This window comes from Neoarius graeffei, chromosome 19 (assembly GCF_027579695.1).
Source record: "Neoarius graeffei isolate fNeoGra1 chromosome 19, fNeoGra1.pri, whole genome shotgun sequence".
NCBI classification, from domain to species: Eukaryota; Metazoa; Chordata; class Actinopteri; order Siluriformes; family Ariidae; genus Neoarius; species Neoarius graeffei.
The window spans coordinates 40,721,834-40,744,132 of NC_083587.1; the positions used below are offsets into that span (position 1 = coordinate 40,721,834).

General features: G+C 42.3%; 1 protein-coding gene across 1 annotated transcript in view; it reads left to right on the plus strand.

Annotated features, from left to right (window-relative positions):
- Positions 1-9,960: 9,960 nt before the first annotated feature.
- The window catches only part of mppe1 (metallophosphoesterase 1), a 170,869-nt gene continuing 158,530 nt past the window's right edge, over positions 9,961-22,299 (plus strand). The window contains exon 1 of the mRNA XM_060900896.1: positions 9,961-10,226. Within this exon, the coding sequence (XP_060756879.1) occupies positions 10,003-10,226 (224 nt within the window). The 5' untranslated portion in view covers positions 9,961-10,002. The remainder of the gene's footprint in view (positions 10,227-22,299) is intronic.

A 22,299-nucleotide genomic window follows, 5' to 3' on the forward strand; every position in this document is an offset into this window, starting at 1 on the left:
ACCTCTGGATCCCAAGGCTGCTTCTCTAACCATTAGATCATTGCTTCCCCATTGAGTCAAACTTCTAATGGAAACTTCATGGTGAGCATATTGCTAAAAAAAACTTAGAAGAAGCATTGGTATTTTATCCAAGATTCCCCATTATGTTCGCAATTAATACAACCCCGATTCCAAAAAAGTTGGGACAAAGTACAAATTGTAAATAAAAACGGAATGCAATGATGTGGAAGTTTCAAAATTACATATTTTATTCAGAATAGAACATAGATGACATATCAAAATGTTTAAACTGAGAAAATGTATCATTTAAAGAGAAAAATTAGGTGATTTTAAATTTCATGACGACAACATCTCAAAAAAGTTGGGACAAGGCCATGTTTACCACTGTGAGACATCCCCTTTTCTCTTTACAACAGTCTGTAAACGTCTGGGGACTGAGGAGACGAGTTGCTCAAGTTTAGGGATGGGAATGTTAACCCATTCTTGTCTGATGTAGGATTCTAGTTGCTCAACTGTCTTAGGTCTTTTTTGTCGTATCTTCCGTTTTATGATGCGCCAAATGTTTTCTATGGGTGAAAGATCTGGACTGCAGGCTGGCCAGTTCAGTACCCGGACCCTTCTTCTACGCAGCCATGATGCTGTAATTGATGCAGTATGTGGTTTGGCATTGTCATGTTGGAAAATGCAAGGTCTTCTCTGAAAGAGACATCATCTGGATGGGAGCATATGTTGCTCTAGAACCTGGATATACCTTTCAGCATTGAGGGTGTCTTTCCAGATGTGTAAGCTGCCCATGCCACACGCACAAATGCAACCCCATACCATCAGAGATGCAGGCTTCTGAACTGAGCACTGATAACAACTTGGGTCGTCCTTCTCCTCTTTAGTCCGAATGACACGGCGTCCCTGATTTCCATAAAGAACTTCAAATTTTGATTCGTCTGACCACAGAACAGTTTTCCACTTTGCCACACTCCATTTTAAATGAGCCTTGGCCCAGAGAAGACGTCTGCGCTTCTGGATCATGTTTAGATACAGCTTCTTCTTTGAACTATAGAGTTTTAGCTGGCAACAGCCGATGGCATGGTGAATTGTGTTCACAGATAATGTTCTCTGGAAATATTCCTGAGCCCATTTTGTGATTTCCAATACAGAAGCATGCCTGTATGTGATGCAGTGCCGTCTAAGGGCCCAAAGATCACGGGCACCCAGTATGGTTTTCCGGCCTTGACCCTTACGCACAGAGATTCTTCCAGATTCTCTGAATCTTTTGATGATATTATGCACTGTAGATGATATGTTCAAACTCTTTGCAATTTTACACTGTCAAACTCCTTTCTGATATTGCTCCACTATTTGTCAGCGCAGAATTAGGAGGATTGGTGATCCTCTTCCCATCTTTACTTCTGAGAGCCGCTGCCACTCCAAGATGCTCTTTTTATACCCAGTCATGTTAATGACCTATTGCCAATTGACCTAATGAGTTGCAATTTGGTCCTCCAGCTGTTCCTTTTTTGTACCTTTAACTTTTCCAGCCTCTTATTGCCCCTGTCCCAACTTTTTTGAGATGTGTTGCTGTCATGAAATTTCAAATGAGCCAATATTTGGCATGAAATGTCAAAATGTCTCACTTTCGACATTTGATATGTTGTCTATGTTTTATTGTGAATACAATATCAGTTTTTGAGATTCGTAAATTATTGCATTCCGTTTTTATTTACAATTTGTCCTTTGTCCCAACTTTTTTGGAATCGGGGTTGTAATTACATCACCTGTCACTTATCTGCCTGCAATCACGAAGCCTATATCTACTCAGCTCTCACACTCAGTCAGTGTGAAGTATCGTTCTGTGTCCCTGTACCTGACTTTACCAAGCCATTTGATTTCTGCCTGACTTCCTGTTAAGATCCCTGTTTACATTTAGTTCTGACTTCGTCTTCTCATCTTTCCTGCATTATCCTATTCGCCGATTGACTGGTCTCTGCCTGGCCCTGACTACGATTCTAGTTTCCCGATTTGTCTCAGTTTGCAGTTTGTGACGTAACTGCTCTCCCTTCCGATTGCATCCGTAAGTGCCTGCACCCTGACACCAACCTAGTCGGTGGTGGTAATGCACCTTTAAGTTGGTTTGACAACCACCAAAAAAACCCAAAGAAGAATAAGAAAACCCCAAACAATACAAAAAAACCCAACAAAATATGGAATAAAAGTATTTAATGGTAAAAATGTATCTTTTTTTATTTTTCAAGAATTATTATTATATAATTTTTCACAAATTGCTATTGTCATTTTGCCAGTTTATTTACATTCTAAGGGGAAATTATTTTGTCGGCTGTTTTGTAGAAAATTTGTATTTATTGAATTTGCAAAAAATAAAAATGCTCTGTTTCTCAAAATCCAGTGAATGTGGATAGAATAAAACAGTTATTCCACTCAATCTCATCGTACATGGCTTATAGCTGATGAGGCACTCCACACCTTTTCAAGTATCAGCTCATGTATGACTCAATTTCGTGGAACAACTGGTAAATATATACCCAGATTTAAAAAAAAAAATAAAGGGACCACATCAGTTCATTCTTAAATCAGCATGTCTATGTATGGCAGCCATTACATTCCAGCGTCTGTGCTGTAATTCCACCACAAGCACACCTCATTTTACTTAATGATGTACTGATTAGGTGATCACCTGAACTAAATCTTATTTAATGAGGAAAAGTATAAAAATCACTGCTGTGGTCATCATTATCCTCTTGCAATAGGACCAGTTTCAATGGCAAAAACAGTGCTAGTAGTAGCTTGAATTTCATTGGAATATAAAAAATATCTATACATCATACCAAAAGACTTAAAAAGAAAAGTTTTGAGTGAGAAAATTTAGGGTTCAGTTTTGGCTTTACTGATAGAGGGATACAGTGAGTGTCAGGTTGCTTACATTCCTCAAAATGTAAAAGCAGGCAGCTCACAAGAACAAAGTCAAGCAGAAGACATTGGGGACAAAAAAGTTGCAGACTGGCAGAGAGTGAAAATGACTCTCCACTGAGTGGGATGATCATCGACTCCTTTGAATGTCACTCAACAACCATAGGATGACATCAAGTGACTGACAAAAAAAAAAAAAAGGCAAATGGCAGCTGGGGTTAAGTGCAGGGCAAGGACAGTTTGAAACAGGTTCCTCTGTGTAGGTTTGAAGATATGCAAAGCTAGAAAAAGCCCTTCATCAATCAGTGCGTTTACATGCACATAGAGAAAATCGAATTTCTGCCGTAGCTCGACTGAAATCGAAGTTCTAAATGCTATGGAAACACCTTAGCTCGGCTGAAATCGAACCGAACTGGATTTCTCGTAATCGAGCTACGCGACCTAGATTATGCGATTGTAGCCGAGCTACTTAGTGCATGTAAACCCTATCGAGCTACGTAGTCGAGCTACTTACTTCAGCACTGCCCCTTCCGGAAGTGACGAGTGACGAGACCACAAGCGGGAAACACAACAGCCTCGGTCGGCATGACAACAGTAGTAGAAACGTGCACTTCTGGAGCAATGAGGAGATAGAGTTCATGCTCATTCAGCTTAAGGAGTTGAATATATATATATATATATATATATATATATATATATATATATATATATATATATCGATGTTGCTGTCCTCCTCGTCGTTCTTCTTGTGAACACGGAACTGATAACTTTGTTTATACTCTTGAATAGCTCTTCTTCATGACGACAACCGGAAGTGTACCAACACGATGGGGCGTGTAGCGCCACCTGTGGCTCGGGTGCACAAAGTACCTCACACAATAGCTCGATTTCCTTGTGTGCATGTAGGATTGGATTTCTCTGGCACCCCTGGTGGGACCCTTAGCTCGATTACCGACAGTAGCTCGATTTGGATGTGCATGTAAACGCACTGACTGAGAAGCAAAGAGGAGCCAGGCTGAGGTTTGCTAAAGATCAGAAGGATTGGACCATAAAGGATTGGAGTAAGGTCATCTTCTCTAATGAATCCAATTTTCAGCTTTTCACTTCACCTCGTCATTTAATGGTTAGACAGAGACCTGGAGAGGCCTACAAGTCACAGTGTCTTGCACTCATTGTGAAATGTGGTGGAGGATCAGTGATGAGCTGGGGGTGCTTCAGCAAGGCTGGGATGGGGAAGATTTTTGTTTGTGAAGGACACATGAATCAAGCCATATACAAGGCTATCCTGGAAGAAAACTTGCTTCCTTTTGCTCTGTCAGTGTTCTCTAACTCTGAGGGGTTTCCAGCAGGACAATGCTCCATGCCACACAGCCAGGTCAATCAAAGTGTGGATGGAAGACCACAAGGTCAAGACCTTGTCATGGCCAGCCTAATCTCCACACCTGAACCCCTTTGAAAACCTCTGAAATGTGATCAAGAGGAAGACGGATGGTCACAGGCAATGAACCAAAGTTGAGCACATTGAATTTTTGCACCAGGAGTGGCATAAAGTTTCCCAAGAGCAACATGAAAGACTCGTGGAGAACATGCCAAGATGCATGAAAGCTGTGATTAAATGTCAGGGTTATTCCACCAAATATTGATTTCTGAACTCATCCTAAGTTCAAACATTTGTATTGTGTTTGTTTAAAATTGAATACGATCTTGATTTCTATGCATTATTCAAGGTCTGAATCTTGTTATTTTGACCAGTTGTCATTTTCTGCAATTAAATACTCGAAATGACAATATTTTTATGTGGAATTTGGGGGAAATGTTGTCAGTATTTTATGGAATAATGTTCATGTTTATTTTCCCCAAGCACATAGCTATAAATAGAAACCAGAAAAAAAAACCCAGAGAAACTGATCATTTTGCAGTGCTCACTTAATTTTTTCCATATACTATATACACTCACCGGCCACTTTATTAGGTACACCTGTCCAACTGCTCGTTAACACTTAATTTCTAATCAGCCAATCACATGGCGGCAACTCAGTGCATTTAGGCATGTAGACATGGTCAAGACAATCTCCTGCAGTTCAAACCGAGCATCAGTATGGGGAAGAAAGGTGATTTGAGTGACTTTGAACGTGGCATGGTTGTTGGTGCCAGAAGGGCTGGTCTGAGTATTTCAGAAACTGCTGATCTACTGGGATTTTCACGCACAACCATCTCTAGGGTTTACAGAGAATGGTCCGAAAAAGAAAAAATATCCAGTGAGCGGCAGTTCTGTGGGCGGAAATGCCTTGTTGATGCCAGAGGTCAGAGGAGAATGGCCAGACTGGTTCGAGCTGATAGAAAGGCAACAGTGACTCAAATAACCACCCGTTACAACCAAGGTAGGCAGAAGAGCATCTCTGAACGCACAGTACGTCGAACTTTGAGGCAGATGGGCTACAGCAGCAGAAGACCACGCCGGGTGCCACTCCTTTCAGCTAAGAACAGGAAACTGAGGCTACAATTTGCACAAGCTCATCGAAATTGGACAATAGAAGATTGGAAAAACGTTGCCTGGTCTGATGAGTCTCGATTTCTGCTGCGACATTCGAATGGTAGGGTCAGAATTTGGCGTCAACAACATGAAAGCATGGATCCATCCTGCCTTGTATCAACGGTTCAGGCTGGTGGTGGTGGTGTAATGGTGTGGGGAATATTTTCTTGGCACTCTTTGGGCCCCTTGGTACCAATTGAGCATCGTTGCAATGCCACAGCCTACCTGAGTATTGTTGCTGACCATGTCCATCCCTTTATGACCACAATGTACCCAACTTCTGATGGCTACTTTCAGCAGGATAATGCGCCATGTCATAAAGCTGGAATCATCTCAGACTGGTTTCTTGAACATGACAATGAGTTCACTGTACTCAAATGGCCTCCACAGTCACCAGATCTCAATCCAATAGAGCATCTTTGGGATGTGGTGGAACGGGAGATTCGCATCATGGATGTGCAGCCGACAAATCTGCGCCAACTGTGTGATGCCATCATGTCAATATGGACCAAACTCTCTGAGGAATGCTTCCAGCACCTTGTTGAATCTATGCCACGAAGAATTGAGGCAGTCCTGAAGGCAAAAGGGGGTCCAACCCGTTACTAGCATGGTGTACCTAATAAAGTGGCCGGTGAGTGTATATATATATATATATATATATATATATATATATATATATATAAAATTATATTACTGTTAGGTATGAATGTATGTGCAGAAGTGTTCAGTTTAATAAAGTACACACACACATTTTATATATATATATATGTATATATATATATATATATATATATATATATATATATATATATATATATATATATAAAATGTGTGTATACACACACAAAGGCAAACAGTCCAAGTCGGCAGGCTAGATCAGAGACATTAAAAACAGGCAAAGGGTCAGTCGAGGCGCAAACAGAACATAGAAGGCCAAGTGAGAACAATAAAGGGAAACAGGCCAAAGAATCAAGAAACCAGGAAAACAGGAACACAGGTAGAAAGGCTCGGTAATGCATACTTAACGTAGCGTAATACTTCGTGATGCACTTGCATCAGCTCAGTCCTTAAATAGGTAAACACAGTTCTCTAATTGACTTCAGGTGCGCCTTGTTCACGGCGCACGTACTGGAGTCTACTTGGCGCATGTGTACAGCCTGAGGCGTGCCTTCAGGTGCATGTGCCACAATGCGCAGGACTGACAGAACCCCATCTCAAAGAGCTCCCTCTGGGAGCGAAAATCCATAATACTTGGCCCCGGTGGGGATTCAGGCTCAGGACATGACTTGGGTTCTTGGCTAGGAGTGGGTTTGTGCTAGGGACTTGACTTGTGTTCTGGGCTGGAATCATGCTTATACTCTGGAACTGGCTTGAATCTAGGATTAGGCTAGGATCCAGGACTGAAGGTGGCCTCAAGCGCTGGGCTGGATTCGAGCTCTGAAGAGGAGTTGATCTATGGGCTGGACTCTAGCTCCAGCTCAGGAGATGACTCAGACTTGGGCTTGGGGCTGGACTTGAGCTCTGGAGATGATTTGAGCTTCAGTGATGACTCTGGCTCCAGCTCAGGAGATGACTCAGGCTGGAGTTCTGGATCTGGTTTGGACACAGGGCTGGAAGTGTGCTTGAGCTCTGAAGATGACTTGTACTCTGGAGATGACTCAAGCTCTGGACTGGTCTCTTGCTCAAGCTCTGGAGAAGACTCAGGTAGGAGTTCAGGAACTGGTTTGGGCTCAGAGCAGGAAGCGAGCTTCAACTCAGGCTCCAGGCTGTATTCGGGCTCAGGAGAGGACTCGGGCTCTGTGGATGACTCAAGTTCTGGACTTGGCTCAGGTACAGGCTCGAGCTCTGTTAGCACACTGCTTTGGTCCTGGTAAGGACCTGGCGATGGGATGACGCACACATCTTCATGGCTGGCTGAGGCAGAGGTTGTTCCGACGTCCTCTGACACAGATTCAAGAACAGGCTCAGGTTCTGGCCTTAAGTCTAGCACTGGCACTGAAGCTGGCACAGGTGCCAACTCTGGCACTGGCTCTGACGCAGGTTCTGACACTGGCTCTGGAGTAGGCACTGACGCAGGCTCTGGCATTGGTGTAGGCACTGATGCAGGCTCTGAAGTAAGCTCTGACGCAGGCTCTGGCACTGGAGTAAGATAAACTTCATATCTGCAAGCCAATGTGTGATTTTCTTTTTATTATAACATCTATTTGTACCACGTCTATATTCGATTGTGTTGCTTTTAGCTATAAGCCAGCTTGCTCATCTCACATCTCACTGTCTATAGTGCAGGCGTGATAACAGAGGTCCCTCATGATGTCCCTAATGACGTCATTCTTACTGAATGTTCTTTTGAGGACACAACACCAAAACATGAATTTAGAGAGATTAGAGTGAAATTAATGTACTTTATCCCCTGTTCTCCTGATACTGATACATAACCAGGTGTGTGTGTGTGTGTGTGTGTGTGTATATATATATATATATATATATATATATATATATATATATTAGTGCTGACAAGCGATTAAAATATTTAATCGCGATTAATGTCGCGACTGTCATAGTTAACTTGCGATTAATCGCAATTTAATCGCACATTTTTGTCACATCAAAAACCATTGTAATTCTCTTATCAGCATAAAAAAGTGAAAGGGCTTGCTTTGTACCAATGTTTTTTTTTTTTTATTGCAGAGCATAACACATCTTGTCACAGCCACTGACATCCATAACTTCCATATTAGATGAGAAAACCAAGGGATGAAAAATAAAGTGCATATCACTGTGAAAATAAAAAATGTTTTATTTTACTCTTCATTAGTTTCTTTTGAAGAGAAGTATTTGCCATAAAAGAAGGAAAAAAACAGATAACAAAAATAAAAACATTCATCATACGTTCAAAAATGTTCATCATAGTGTGGCACTGTATTATCTAATTCTCACTGCTTATAACTCTACACCTCCCCGGTGGAGATGAGCTGGGAACCTGAAGACTGAAGGAACAGTATTGAAAAGTATTTTTCCAGTCTCACCTGTGAAAGGTAATCCCATGTGATCTCGTTTGGACGGTAAACCTGTTGATACAGTTAAACGCAGCACATGAATGAGGCATCTTTATTCTCCACTTTACCCCATCCAATATGGTGGCGAGGATGTTTATATGTCTATGCCTTTCTCCATCACTCACACGTACTCTTATTGAAGCAGCGCGCGACAAGCCTCAACAGGAACTACGGGTGACTCACAGGGCCAAATTAGAATTTGTGTTAACGGCACTATTTTTTTTAATCGCGTTAAATTGAGATCGCGTTAACGCGTTATTATAGCGTTAACTTTGACAGCACTAATATATAAAAGGGGTGGCACAGTGGTGTAGTGGTTAGCACTGTTGCCTCACAGCAAGAAGGTCCTGGGTTCGAGCCCAGCGGCTGACGAGGGCCTTTCTGTGTGGAGTTTGCATGCTCTCCCCATGTCCGCGTGGGTTTGCTCCGAGTGCTCCGGTTTCCCCCAAAGGCATGCAGGTTAGGCTAATTGGTGGCTCTAAATTGACCGTAGGTGTGAATGTGAATGGTTGTCTGTGTCTATGTGTCAGCCCTGCGATGACCTGGCCACTTGTCCAGGGTGTACCCCTCTCACCCACAGTCAGCTGGGATAGGCTCCAGCTTGCCTGCAATGCTGTAGGACAGGATAAGCAGCTACAGATAATGGATGGATGGATGGATAGATGGATGAATTTTCTCATCTCATCTCATCTCATTATCTCTAGCCGCTTTATCCTTCTACAGGGTCGCAGGCAAGCTGGAGCCTATCCCAGCTGACTATGGGCGAAAGGCGGGGTACACCCTGGACAAGTCGCCAGGTCATCACAGGGCTGACACATAGACACAGACAACCATTCACACTCACATTCACACCTACGGTCAATTTTAGAGTCACCAGTTAACCTAACCTGCATGTCTTTGGACTGTGGGGGAAACCGGAGCACCCGGAGGAAACCCACGCGGACACGGGGAGAACATGCAAACTCCACACAGAGAGGCCCTCGCCGGCCCCGGGGCTCGAACCCAGGACCTTCTTGCTGTGAGGCGACAGTGCTAACCACTACACCACCGTGCCGCCCCTTGGATGGATTTTATTTATTTATATATATATATATATACACCTGGTTATGTATCAGGAGAACAGGGGATAAAGTACATTCATTTCACTCTAATCTCTCTAAATTCACGTTTTGGTGTTGTGTCCTCAAAATAACGTTCGGTAAGAATGACGTCATGAAGGACGTCATGAGGGACCCCTGTCATCACGCCTGCAGTATAGACAGTGAGATGAGCGAGCTGGCTCATAGCTAAAAGCAACGCAATCGAATATAGACGTGGTACAAATAGATGTTCTTTTGTTTAAGCTTGCATACGGATAAGCATTGGAGGACTGCCTGCGCATCACAGGTCTACGATCTTGTTAAGGACTCGCTTTGCTTTCTGCCCTTTGTGCCTTCGTTTTGTACGACTCAGTGTTGAATTTTTTTTTTTTATTGCTTCAAAGCCGAAAGCATGCAGGGAGCGCGCTCTAAAAATAAATGGAGTCTGATGGTATGGGTCGTTGTTACGCTGAGTTGCGTGTTTATATTCTGTGAATATGTGGTCTATTTCCCTGTTATTCTGCGATGCTCGTGGCCGGAGATAGCGGAGGAACGGATCCCTGTTCGCGCTCTCGTTTTATCTGATCCTCATTTACTCGGAGCCATCAGGGGACACTGGTTCGACAAACTGAGAAGGTGAGTTTGCATTTGCGTTGAAAAGTTTAGGTTGTTCTGCTGCAGGTGAATTTGACCCGTATGTATTGAATGACTTACAGGTTCAAAATAGGTTCCAATCCTGTCAGCCAAGAAAAAAAAAATTCTGAGGCTATCTTGGTTACAGACTCACTGAAACTGGACAGCTGAGGACTGGAAAAAGGTGATTCCCCCCAGCTTTCACTGTCCAGCTGGGTGAGCCTCTTGGTCTTGGCTGACAGGAGTGGAACCCAATGTGGTTTTCTGTAGCCCATCCACCTCGAAGTTCAATGTTTTGTGCACTCTGAGATTTTTTTTTCTTTTCTGTTCATCACAGTTGTAAAGAATGATTATTTAAGTTACGATAGCCTTCCTGGCAGCTTGAACCATTGTGGCCATTTTCCTCTGACCTTTATCATCAATAAGGCATTTACACCCACATAATTGTTGCTCACTCAATTTTTTTATACCATTCTGTGTACACTGAAATACTCAAAAAAGATAAGAAACAGAAAATTTTTATAATAAAGAGAAAAAACGGAAATAAAGAAATATTATATGCATGTCCACAGATAGAAAGATACACTGTCCATTCATCCATTATCCGTAACCATTTATCCTGTGCAGGGTCGCAGGCAAGTTGGAGCCTATCCCAGCTGACTATGGGCGAGATGCAGGGTACACCCTGGACAAGTCACCAGATCACTGCAGGGCTAACATAGAGACAAACAACAATTCACACGCACAGTCAATTTAGAGCCATCAGTTAACCTAACCTGCATGTCTCTGGACTGTGGGGGAAAACGGAGCAGACACAGGGAGAATATGCAAACTCCACACAGAAAGCCCCCCGTTGGCTACAAGGCTCGAACGCAGAACCTTCTTGCTGTGAGGCAACAGTGCCACTATGCCCAAGATACATTGTAAAAAAAAAAAGAAAAAGTTAGGAAAATTCAAAATTTCAAGGCAACTTACTAGAGTAGAGTTTTTTTTTAAGTTTTGAGGCCAACTCAAAATCCTAAATTTTGAAGAAAATCATCCATAGTTGTGGCAACTAATTATCTTTCATTCAGATAATTTAACTTTTACATGCATAAAAACTTAAAATTGAGAGTTCTACATCTTAAGAATTCTGAACTATAAAAGTCATGCCCACTGATTGTTTTCTTCAGATAACCAATTTTTCATATGTACAGTGGTGCTTGAAAGTTTGTGAACCCTTTAGAATTTTCTATATTTCTGCATAAATATGACCTAAAACATCATCAAATTTTCACACAAGTCCTAAAAGTAGATAAAGAGGACCCAGTTAAACAAATGAGACAAAAATATTATATTTGGTCATTAATTTATTGAGGAAAATGATCCAATATTACATATCTGTGAGTGGCAAAAGTATGTGAACCTCTAGGATTAGCAGTTAATTTGAACGTGAAATTAGAGTCAGGTGTTTTCAATCAATGGGATGACAATCAGGTGTGAGTGGGCACCCTGTTTTATTTAAAGAACAGGGATTGATCAAAGTCTGATCTTCACAACACGTTTGTGGAAGTGTATCATGGCAAGAACAAAGGAGATTTCTGAGGACCTCAGAAAAAGCGTTGTTTAAGCTCATCGGGCTGGAAAAGGTTACAAAACCATCTCTAAAGAGTTTGGACTCCACCAATCCACAGTCAGACAGACTGTGTACAAATGGAGGACATTCAAGACCATTGGTACCCTCCCCAGGAGTGGTTGACCAACAAAGATCACTCCAAGAGCAAGGTGTGTAATAGTCGGTGAGGTCACAAAGGACCCCAGGGTAACTTCTAAGCAACCGAAGGCTTCTCTCACATTGGCTAATGTTAATGTTCATGAGTCCACCATCAGGAGAACACTGAACAACAATGGTGTGCATGGCAGGGTTGCAAAGAGAAAGCCACTACTCTCCAAAAAGAACATTGCTGCTCGTCTGCAGTTTGCTAAAGATCATGTGGACAAGCCAGAAGGCTATTGGAAAAATGTTTTGTGGACGAATGAGGCCAAAATAGAACTTTTTGGTTTAAATGAGAAACGTTATGTTTGGAGAAACCAAAACACTGCATTCCAGCATAAGAACCTTATCCCATCTGTGAAATATGGTGGTGATAGTACCATGGTTTGGGCCTGTTTTGCTGCATCTGAGCCAGGACAGCTTGCCATCATTGATGGAACAATAAATTCTGAATTATACCAGCGAATTCTAAAGGAAAATGTCAGGACATCTGTCCGTGAACTGAATCTCAAGAGAAGGTGGGTCATGTAGCAAGACAACGACCCTAAGCACACAATTCGTTCTACCAAAGAATGGTTAAAGAAGAATAAAGTTAATGTTTTGGAATGGCCAAGTCAAAGTCCTGACCTTAATCCAATCAAAATGTTGTGGAAGGACCTGAAGCAAGCAGTTCATGTGAGGAAACCCACCAACATCCCAGAGTTGAAGCTGTTCTGTATGGAGGAATGGGCTAAAATTCCTCCAAGCCGGTGTGCAGGACTGATCAACAGTTACCGTAAATGTTTAGTTGCAGTTATTGCTGCACAAGGGGGTCACACCAGATACTGAAAGCAAAGGTTCACATACTTTTGCCACTTAGAGATATGTAATATTGGATCATTTTCCTCAATAAATAAATGACCAAGTACAATATTTTTGTCTCATTTGTTTAACTGGGTTCTCTTTATCTACTTTTAGGACTTGTGTGAAAATCTGATGATGCTTTAGGTCATATTTATGTAGAAATATAGAAAATTCTAAAGGGTTCACAAACTTTCAAGCATCACTGTATAAAAGCTTAAGATTGTGAGTTCTACATCATAAGAATTCCAAACAATAAAAGCTGACAACTAATTGTCTTCTGTAAAGATAAACAGAATGAGTTCAATCATGTTTATTTTGAACATGAAACAGTAGAAAAACACTTGAATGTTTGATATCATTCAAGTCCACATGAAAATGCTTAAAATGGCATTTCTAAATAATGTAAATGTGCACATCTGATGCTCATTTTTACATTTTTTCGCAGCAAAAACTGGCACATTAAAAATATAGGTCTGCCACAACAGCATGCCATGTTACTGAAACACTTTGAAAACAAGGATTTAAAAAAACAAAACAAAACTTTTAAGATGCATTCAGCTTAGGGCAGATCAAACATTATCAACATTCACATCCACAAATGTACAATGCAAACTACAATTCACAACAGCTAGCTGTTAAAACAATGCCAGCTAATAATGTAAACACTTGACTATCAGTTATCCATCAGGTCATGTTCTGGAGTAGGGCTGTCCAAAATTCAATGCACTCAACTAACAGTCACAGAACTGACAACTTAGTCTTAAATAAATGTGTTAATCCAGTATTGCTGACAAATTTGCACCTTGTAGTAATTCAAAATTAGTAAGCAGCACAATATGACACAAAAGATGCAGGCTGACCCTGGAACCAGAAATAAGAATCTGGACTTTGGCAGCAGAAAAAATAAGTACTGCTGTACAGCGTTAGCAAAGGTTTACCTAGAGAGATTAATAATATTTACCCAGATAACACAGTAAAACTCTTCTGGAAACATTGGTTAACCACATTGGTTAATATTTCACTTAACATTAAGGTACACTGCTTAAACATCTCACCAGACATCTAACCTTGACTTCTATTATTCTAGTGTTGTGCCCTGAGCTACATGTTACCTAATATTCACGACAAACACAAAACAAGAGAACAAACAGTGGCAAGGCAATAGCCTCTTCCAACACAACTGTACTTCTCTTTGAGGGGCAGCCAGCATATGAAAAAAATAAGGTAAGAGAGAAAAGGCCAGCTTCTCTCTTAAGGGCTTATTTATGAGAGCAAGAGCTTGGTTTTCAAGCTTCTGACATGCTGTGAGCAACTTTCTCACTTTGCTGTGAGACAGAGGGTCCCGTAAATTGGGGGCGAAATGTGGTTCCTTATCGCAACTGATCAAGATGGCCAAAAGATTCTCTGCTCAGATGGCCTTGCAAATGATTTTGGAAGAGAGAGAAGCTTTTGATGATGATGTAGAGGAAGAAGTTTCAGAATGTGAGGATCACATTTCTGAAAATTCAGAGTCTGACAGTGACTTTGAAGAAGAGGATGAGATGGAGCATCAGCCAGTCCCAAAATGAAGACAAGCCCCAGGACCAACCCATCAGCAACCAGCCCCAGGACCAGCCCGTCAGCAGCCAGCCCCAGGACCAGCCTGTCAGCAGCTAACAGGTAAAGAAATATGGATGTCAAAAAATTGAGAAATTGAATGGTTTTCTTGCCCAAGAACTGAGCCACCATGCATGGCTGCCAATGTGATAAAGATGCAACCAGGGCCGACACGGATGGTGGTTTCTCGTGTGCAGGACATCAAGTCTTCTTTTGAGCTTTTCATCCCAGATTCCATCCAGAACATTATTTTGGATTGCACTAATTTAGGCGTGTAATGGAAACTTCTAATAAACACTTCAGAATGGTTAGCAGTTGTCTTTTCAGTTATTTATTATAATAGATCATATAAAACAGATATATAAAATAGGAAAGGGAAAAGAAGAAAGGAAAGAAAAAAACAAAACACCACCTCTAGTGATGTTGAGAGTGCACTCTGAGTTGTTTCTTAGGAATGTTCTCTATTATACTCTGAAGATATTTGCTTACTGCTCGCACCTGTACGTGATTGGCTCAAGATTTTCTATGAAGCTTTGCTAAAGCGTGCACCTGGAATGCTCCGATATGTGCAGGCAGATGCATAGTTAAGGAGAACTCAGGCCAGGGCTCGAAATTAACTTTTTTTCTTTGTGTCCCCCAGTGGTCCCGAATTCTGTGTTGTATTGTCCCGAAAGGAAGCAATAGTGTCCCCATTTTTTCCTCTCTGAAATAACCAGTGGTTAATATTATCATATGAAGTTACTATTATATTTGTAACTATGCAATTTTGAACCCTTTATATCATTTTTACAATAAGTCACAAGACACAAGCGACACATGTCCAATACATCATCTACTTCAAAATTACAGTTATTGCATTTTCAGTTTATTAAACTTTGGCGATCTCACTGTATGAATAGATACCCGTTTATTTAAAGGGGCCAACTAGCTCATTCAGAAAATGTTTCAACTCCCTACATCTGCAGTACACTTTAGTTGAAAATAAGACCCCTTTCAGGCCCGGCGCCATGGGGGGGCGAAAGGGGGCGTCGCCCCCTCATGGCTACAGCCCCGCCCCCTCAACGGATACTCAGATCACTTAATTGTTTTCTTATGAAAATATAATGTATTATAGACGTATTAATAATTTGCATTTTTTGAAATACGAAATATTAAGTGGTTGCGCATTGCACAAAAATACATTTCACATAAATCACTACTAAAACTGGCACGGTAGAACAAATCTGATTGGCTGTTATGATTCTTACGTTGCAATCGTAGAATTCAACTGTATTAAGGTAGGATTATTTCAAAAAGCCTGAATTTAATATTAACCCTGTTTTAGACATATGTATCAATCCTAACTACTGGGGACTAGTTATTGTGGGTGTATATGTGAAATGCTGACACAGCTGCGCACACACAGACCTGTGATAAGGAGGACAAGGGTCGTGCGGGCGGGCGTTTTACATGTACACTTACAAGTGCACTGTCTCTGCAATATCTTGCAATATGCAGTCAGTTTACGGGAGTAGTCTTTCCCCCACTGAATTAAACGAATTCAATCACAATATTGTGAATCCATTTTCTTTCTTTGTAGGCTAAGTTTATCTCCGTTTATGTTGGTGTATGTGTTCATATATGGTCCGCTTTGTGCGCAAATAGTGTAAGAATATGTGTCGTTGACGTCACCCCCCATGCAGCGGGGGTGAAAATTCATCACTTCAGAGTGTTTTGTCCCCTACACGCCTAAACTGGGATCGCGGATTAAGTGGTTAGCGTTGACTCGGTGCGAGTCAGGAAGGCTATTACTGGTGCAGCCGCGGGGTCTGTTGATTTTTTTAAATTATGATTTTGGCCGCCGAGCCAAGTACCTTAGACTTGCATTGACGTTTTGTTTTCATGCCGCGGAGCTATTTGTATGTATTTTAAATTTAAAGGACTTGCCTGTAGGTTTGTGTGTTGTTTTATGTTTGGCATCTTTCCGGTTGTAACGCGTGTCTGTGAGAAAATTGGAGGGGAGGGTTAACAGGTGGGCACGGGTGCTGATAAAGTGCAACTGCCCTGGTAATATGTCACATGATTTTCCCGGACTAAAGCAACCTTCGGGGCCGTGGTTTTGTGGTTGGCGCAGTTAATTGTTTGAAACACGTTGTCAGACCGCCATCACTACTACACACTATATGAAAAAATATTTGCCCCCTTGCGATTTCTAATTGCCCCCTTAGTAAACTGTTCCTGGCGCCAGGCCTGACCCCTTTTATGTTCATTTCATCTACTTATACCTTGAATATCTGTTGGCACTTATAAGGCCAACTTATAATTTTCACCATTACCGTTATCCATTTTTATGAACTTTCCGTTATCCATTACCGTTATCCATTTTTATGAACTTTCCATTATCCATTTTATGAACTTTCGCTGCCGGGTGCAAACGTTAGCAACATCAGCATAGTGCCAGGTCCGAGCCTAGTTGTGCTGCTGACTGACTAAACTTTCTGAACTAGAAAGACACCAAGAAAACTCACTTATTCTGTTGAACGGTATCTTCCGTCAATATCATCCACATCATTCCTGTTGTATTTTATAACGTGTCTAACAGTGCTCATTAAGTTCATTCAGTTGCTAGCGTTGCCTGCAGACCAGGCGATGACACTTTGGATCCTGAAGGTCCCGGAGACGTTAGCTATGTCTGGGCTTTCAGTTTCTTCCCCGCGGTCAGTCCGCTTCAACCACTTAAGCATTTTTGTTCTGGCAAGAGTCGGCGCAGCGTGTGCGGTAGCAATTCCATTCCAAGTCCATATAATGCGGACTCCGGCCGAAGATTCTAGAACAGAGTGCGCTGCTCTGTAGCCTACGGATGCAGGTGCATCGAAAGTGTAGCTACTATGTATTTTTCGCTGTTAACGTTTTAAAATTAAAATTGACAAATTAGGTGAATGTCTACGTATGTGTTACGGCTTTGTAAATAATATTAATGTAGAACTTTTTTTCTAGATCTATTTTTTTCCATTGTCCTGGGATTGTCCCAGATATGATAATTTTGTGTCCCGATGACATTTTTTATGGTCCCCGGGACATCGGGACACCGTTAGTTTCGAGCGCTGACTCAGGCACCCTGCTTATCACCACCAAGGCCACAGAAAGGCGATTACAACATGGGAAAAACAACTTTCTCAGTACACTAGGCCACTTGAGTTCAACACACAGAAACACAGAGAATAGGAATGTTCATCCACTAAATTTCCCTCACATTTCCCCCCTTTTTGTCCTACAGGATAATAATTGCTAAAGAAAGAAATGTACACGATTTCAGTGGTAAGAGTTCCCAGAGAGATTCGACTTAACACGTCATTGAGTGTACAGGGATAATGCTAAGGCTGTTTTTGTAAGACATAGACGTTTTAAGTTAATGCTAGCAAGCTATATACATAGATCAGGAAACAATAGAACAGGAAACAACCACAAATGAAAGTGTTTAAGTTAGGGCTAATTTCATGTCAGCTGTGCTGATATCATCGAACGGTGGGTTATAGTCTTCATGTGTGTTTGGAGGCCAGTCAGGCAAGTCGTCTGGGTCTATTTTCACCATCTGGTAACCAATATTTGTCAGCTGCCTCTGAAACACAGACATACAACGTTGACAGAAAACAGGGAGCAAACACAGCATCATAATCACTAAGCCCAGGACCGGTATGGTGGATGGAATCAGAGTCTTCCATCCACTAAACCAACGCCACCAGCTGTTTTCGTTTCCTCCATGTTCGTCTGCTCGTAATTGTTCAGCAACCTTGCGCATCTTGTTCAGTGCCTCAGTGATGTTACCATGATTCCCGTCGTTTTCAGGAATGTACGTACAACAGTGTTCTCCTATCATGACACACACTCCACCTTCCTCTGCCAAAAGGATGTCAAGGGCCATGCGATTCTGTGTTGTCATTAATCTGAGCGCGGTCAATTCAGTTCTCACGCCCTCCATGGCCTCTATGGTTGAATTCACGAACTGTGCCAGTCTATAATGCACCACCTCAAGTTCATTCCAGAGTTGTGTTATCCCATACTGTGGAAACAGTGCCTGGAAGAATTTCTTCACCTTGGGTTGCAGCTGATGTTCTGGAGGAGGAAAATCATCGTCGACGCTTCTGCGCCATCTGCCACTCGTCTCAGGGGTTGCTATTATTAGGTGGGCATCTAATTGGATCAGGGTGCATGTGCCTTTCCAATCTACCGGAAGGAAGTTGTACACATGGTGACCACACTTCCACTGCCAGCCTGGGTAATAAAAGATTGGACCTGCTAAATGAGTTAGACTCCTTCCTGGCCCTAAGTTACCTCCTATTGTCGCTTTTCTGCCTTGCTTGTACAGAGTGCACTTCGTCCTGTGCAGGTCACATTTGGATTTGGGACTGAACCCTGCACTGTGCAAACGGTTGAACACCTAGTTTCCTTGACCTTCCCCACGGGGGTAGAATTTGGATCGCCCTTTCGGCCTGCGCATAAGGTATAATTTATCCCCTTTCCTGGTTCATTTACACTAATTTCTACTCTTGGGTCGTCTCCCCCACCTCGATACGTGACATTACACTCTTTTTTTTTTTTACACCATCACAGACAGCTTCCATCACGGCTCGCCATGCTTGCGCAGTATTCTCATCAGTTGTGTTGGCGATCTCAAACACGAATGGTTGTGTAACGGTGTGTGGCAGGGTGGAGCAAACTAGACAATTTGACCTGTTAGCCTGTTTAGCTGTAAAATTAGCATACCGCCAATACAAATTATGAGTTGGATGTCTCCCTTGTCTCAACTCTGTGTCAGTCTGGGTTCCCTGTATCGACCACCACACGAATCCTCCCGTGAGCCCCAGCAGGATCAGGATGCTCAGGCCCACGACTGGACCTAGTTTATAATGACTTACCCCCTTCATTTTATGTTAACTAGGTCTCCGAGTTAACCCTTGCCCTTCTTGATGTGTATTGGTGCTCAGAGGGTGGGCACGCCCTATCAGCCCTCATCCCACCTCACCGGAGCTTGGAGAAACTTGGGACTTCTGAAACCAGTCTACTGACTAGATACTAAAATACTCTTCTCTATTGAGGGTGCAACAGCGTAACTGTGCTGCTGCGCTCAGTTCCATGTAGTGATGCCTTTCTTCCTCACGAGCTTTAGTCAGCGTCTGGGTCACTTAGGCCTTCTTTTTCCTCCTGCTCAGCCGGTTCAGGAACCCTCCTGCAGTGGCTAGCATGGATCCACGTCACTCTGCCCGTGACCAGAGGTGGAAAGAGTACTAAAATATTATACTCAAGTACAAGTACTGTTACTCTGATGAAATTTTACTTAAGTACAAGTAAAGTTACCAGACAAAAAATCTACTCAAGTAAAAGTAAAAAGTAGATCATTTAAAATGTACTTTGAGTAAAAGTAAAACGTTACTTTTAACAATGGGTGTTTTCTACCTCCATTGTGTTGCGCAAAAATGAAAAAGAAGAGGAAACAAGGATATATGTACATCTCAACCCAGATGTTTTATTTAAAGGAAGTGTATCAAATTGAATGCTTAGGATAATGCTGCATTAAAACTGAGACAAACAAAAAAGGTCAATACACACAGTCATGTCGTTTACATCGCCCTGACCACACACAAAGCATTGTACACGAAATATGAAAGTGAAATGTTGCACCGAAATCTCGTAGCTTGCCTGTGTGCACTGTGTGTTATTGAACAATTCAATTCAAACATTATTTGTTTTGCTTAGTATTCCTTTCTGGCCTGTTGGATGTAGAAATGGTAGGAGGACTGATCACGTCAGGTTGGCGAGCTAACTTGCTTGCATGATTAGCCAACCGAATAACAGACTAGTTACCGTTATGTTACAGTACCAACAGGTTGCTACTTCAACATTAGCAATGCCATCCACTATTTTTGGAATATAACCAGCCTATTGTCGGTTTTACTATGGAAAGGAAACATTATGATCAGGGGCGCAGATACGTTTTTTGAACTGGGAGGGACAAAAAACTGGGGGGGACAAAGCTGCCAGCAAACCAACCCCAACCCCGATATGCCTGTCAAACTTGTTGTGGGTAACCATAGCAACCAAGCTTGAGCTCGCAACCTGTGCAGTCTGCGCAGCTCAACCAACCGTATATCAGTCTTTGTTTTGTTTTATGTGAGTTGTTGCAACTATGTATGTACTGCTGTGCACCTCAATAAACCGAATGGTAGTCTTTTGATTTTTCCGTGAGGTTTGCCTTATGCAAAGAAAGACAGCATAGACGTTTTTTCCTCCCTATAAGTGGGGGGGACCGAACGAGGTGAATTTAAATCTGGGTGGGACGAATCCCACCCTCTATCTGCGCCCGTGATTAATGACAATACTTATCTCAACATGCTTGCGCAGATTAGATGTCGAATTTTTGTATGCCGCAATGGTTGTCTTCTTGGGCACACATAATCTGCATTGCATAATGAAACTGTCACCCCTTTTCTCTATGAAGCTGAAGTGATCACGTATGTAGGGCCAGGGGTGCACTTCATTACTGGAAGAAATTGCGTTTTCTGCAGGGTCATCCACCACAGGTTCCTCGGTCTCCTCCATGTCCGCAGGGGCGCTTTATCAACACCCGTGGCCCAGGGGCTAGGCCCCTCATAGGCTACCTGTCAACCCTACCCTTATCGTTGGCCAGGAAAACACTCTTATTTTATTTGCAATACGTGTCAAGCATTTACAGTGTAAGCACGTAATTAGCCTAGAAGCCTACAATAGGTTACGTTTGGCTCAGCGTAGCTGCGCAAGGCCCACGCTCACATCGCTCAACACATCCGACCACAGAGGGAGAGAAGAACGCGCGCATTATCATTACAGAGCCGGTTCTGATTATTACCACGGACAGGACAGTGATACTGCGTAACTTTCACGCAGGGGCATGGCCAGAGATAACCACACAAGCGCGCGTGCGCTAATGTAGACCTATGTGTTGTAAACATAAAACACACACACCTACAGACAACTCCTTTTAAAAAATTCCCCTGGTTGTAGATCGTGCAGAGGTCCCTCAGCGGGTTTGGGAAGTGCTTCTTTTACCTGTTTGTGGATAGATTTCAAAGCAGAGGACAACGTTGCACAATAATTCAACATTGCATCATCACACAGTGTGGTGTCCGGCAGTGTTCCTTGAGCTGGCCCTATCCCCGTGTTGGGTACTCGTCCAAACAGAATTTCGAATGGGCTTAACCCATGTTTAGGCCTAGTTTGCATCCTCATTTGTGTGAGTACTACAGAGAGGACCTTTGTCCATCCTAGCCCTGTTCTGCACAAGCTTTGCTTAGTTTATTTTTAAGGGACCCATTTTCCCTCTCTACTGCTCCCACACTGGCAGGATGGTAGGCACAATGTTGTTTCAGGTCTATCCCTAGGAATGCTCCTATTTTCTTTAGGGCTGCATTAACAAAGGGTGTTCCATTGTCACTTGAGATTTTGCTAGGTATACCCTACCTAGGAATTATATCTCTCAGGAGTGCTTTGACTACCGCCTCTGAATCTTGTTTAGCTGTGGGGAATACTTCAACCCATTTTGAAAACATGTCAACGATTACCAGGCAATACCTTTTCCCTTCACTAGGTGTCAGTTCAATGAAGTCCATTTGGAGATGATCAAATGGTTTGTCTGGTATTGGGTGTGCTGCTTGAGTTAGTTTGATACCTTGACCTGCATTATGTTGTGCACATATCAAGCATTGCTTGCAAAATTTCACAGCATAATTTGAAAACCCCTTTGTGAACCATCTCTTTGTTACTTCTGCTACCATCCCCCTTTTTGACACATGGGTGAGCCCATGTGCCAATTTCTCATCTCATCTCATCTCATTATCTCTAGCCGCTTTATCCTTCTACAGGGTCGCAGGC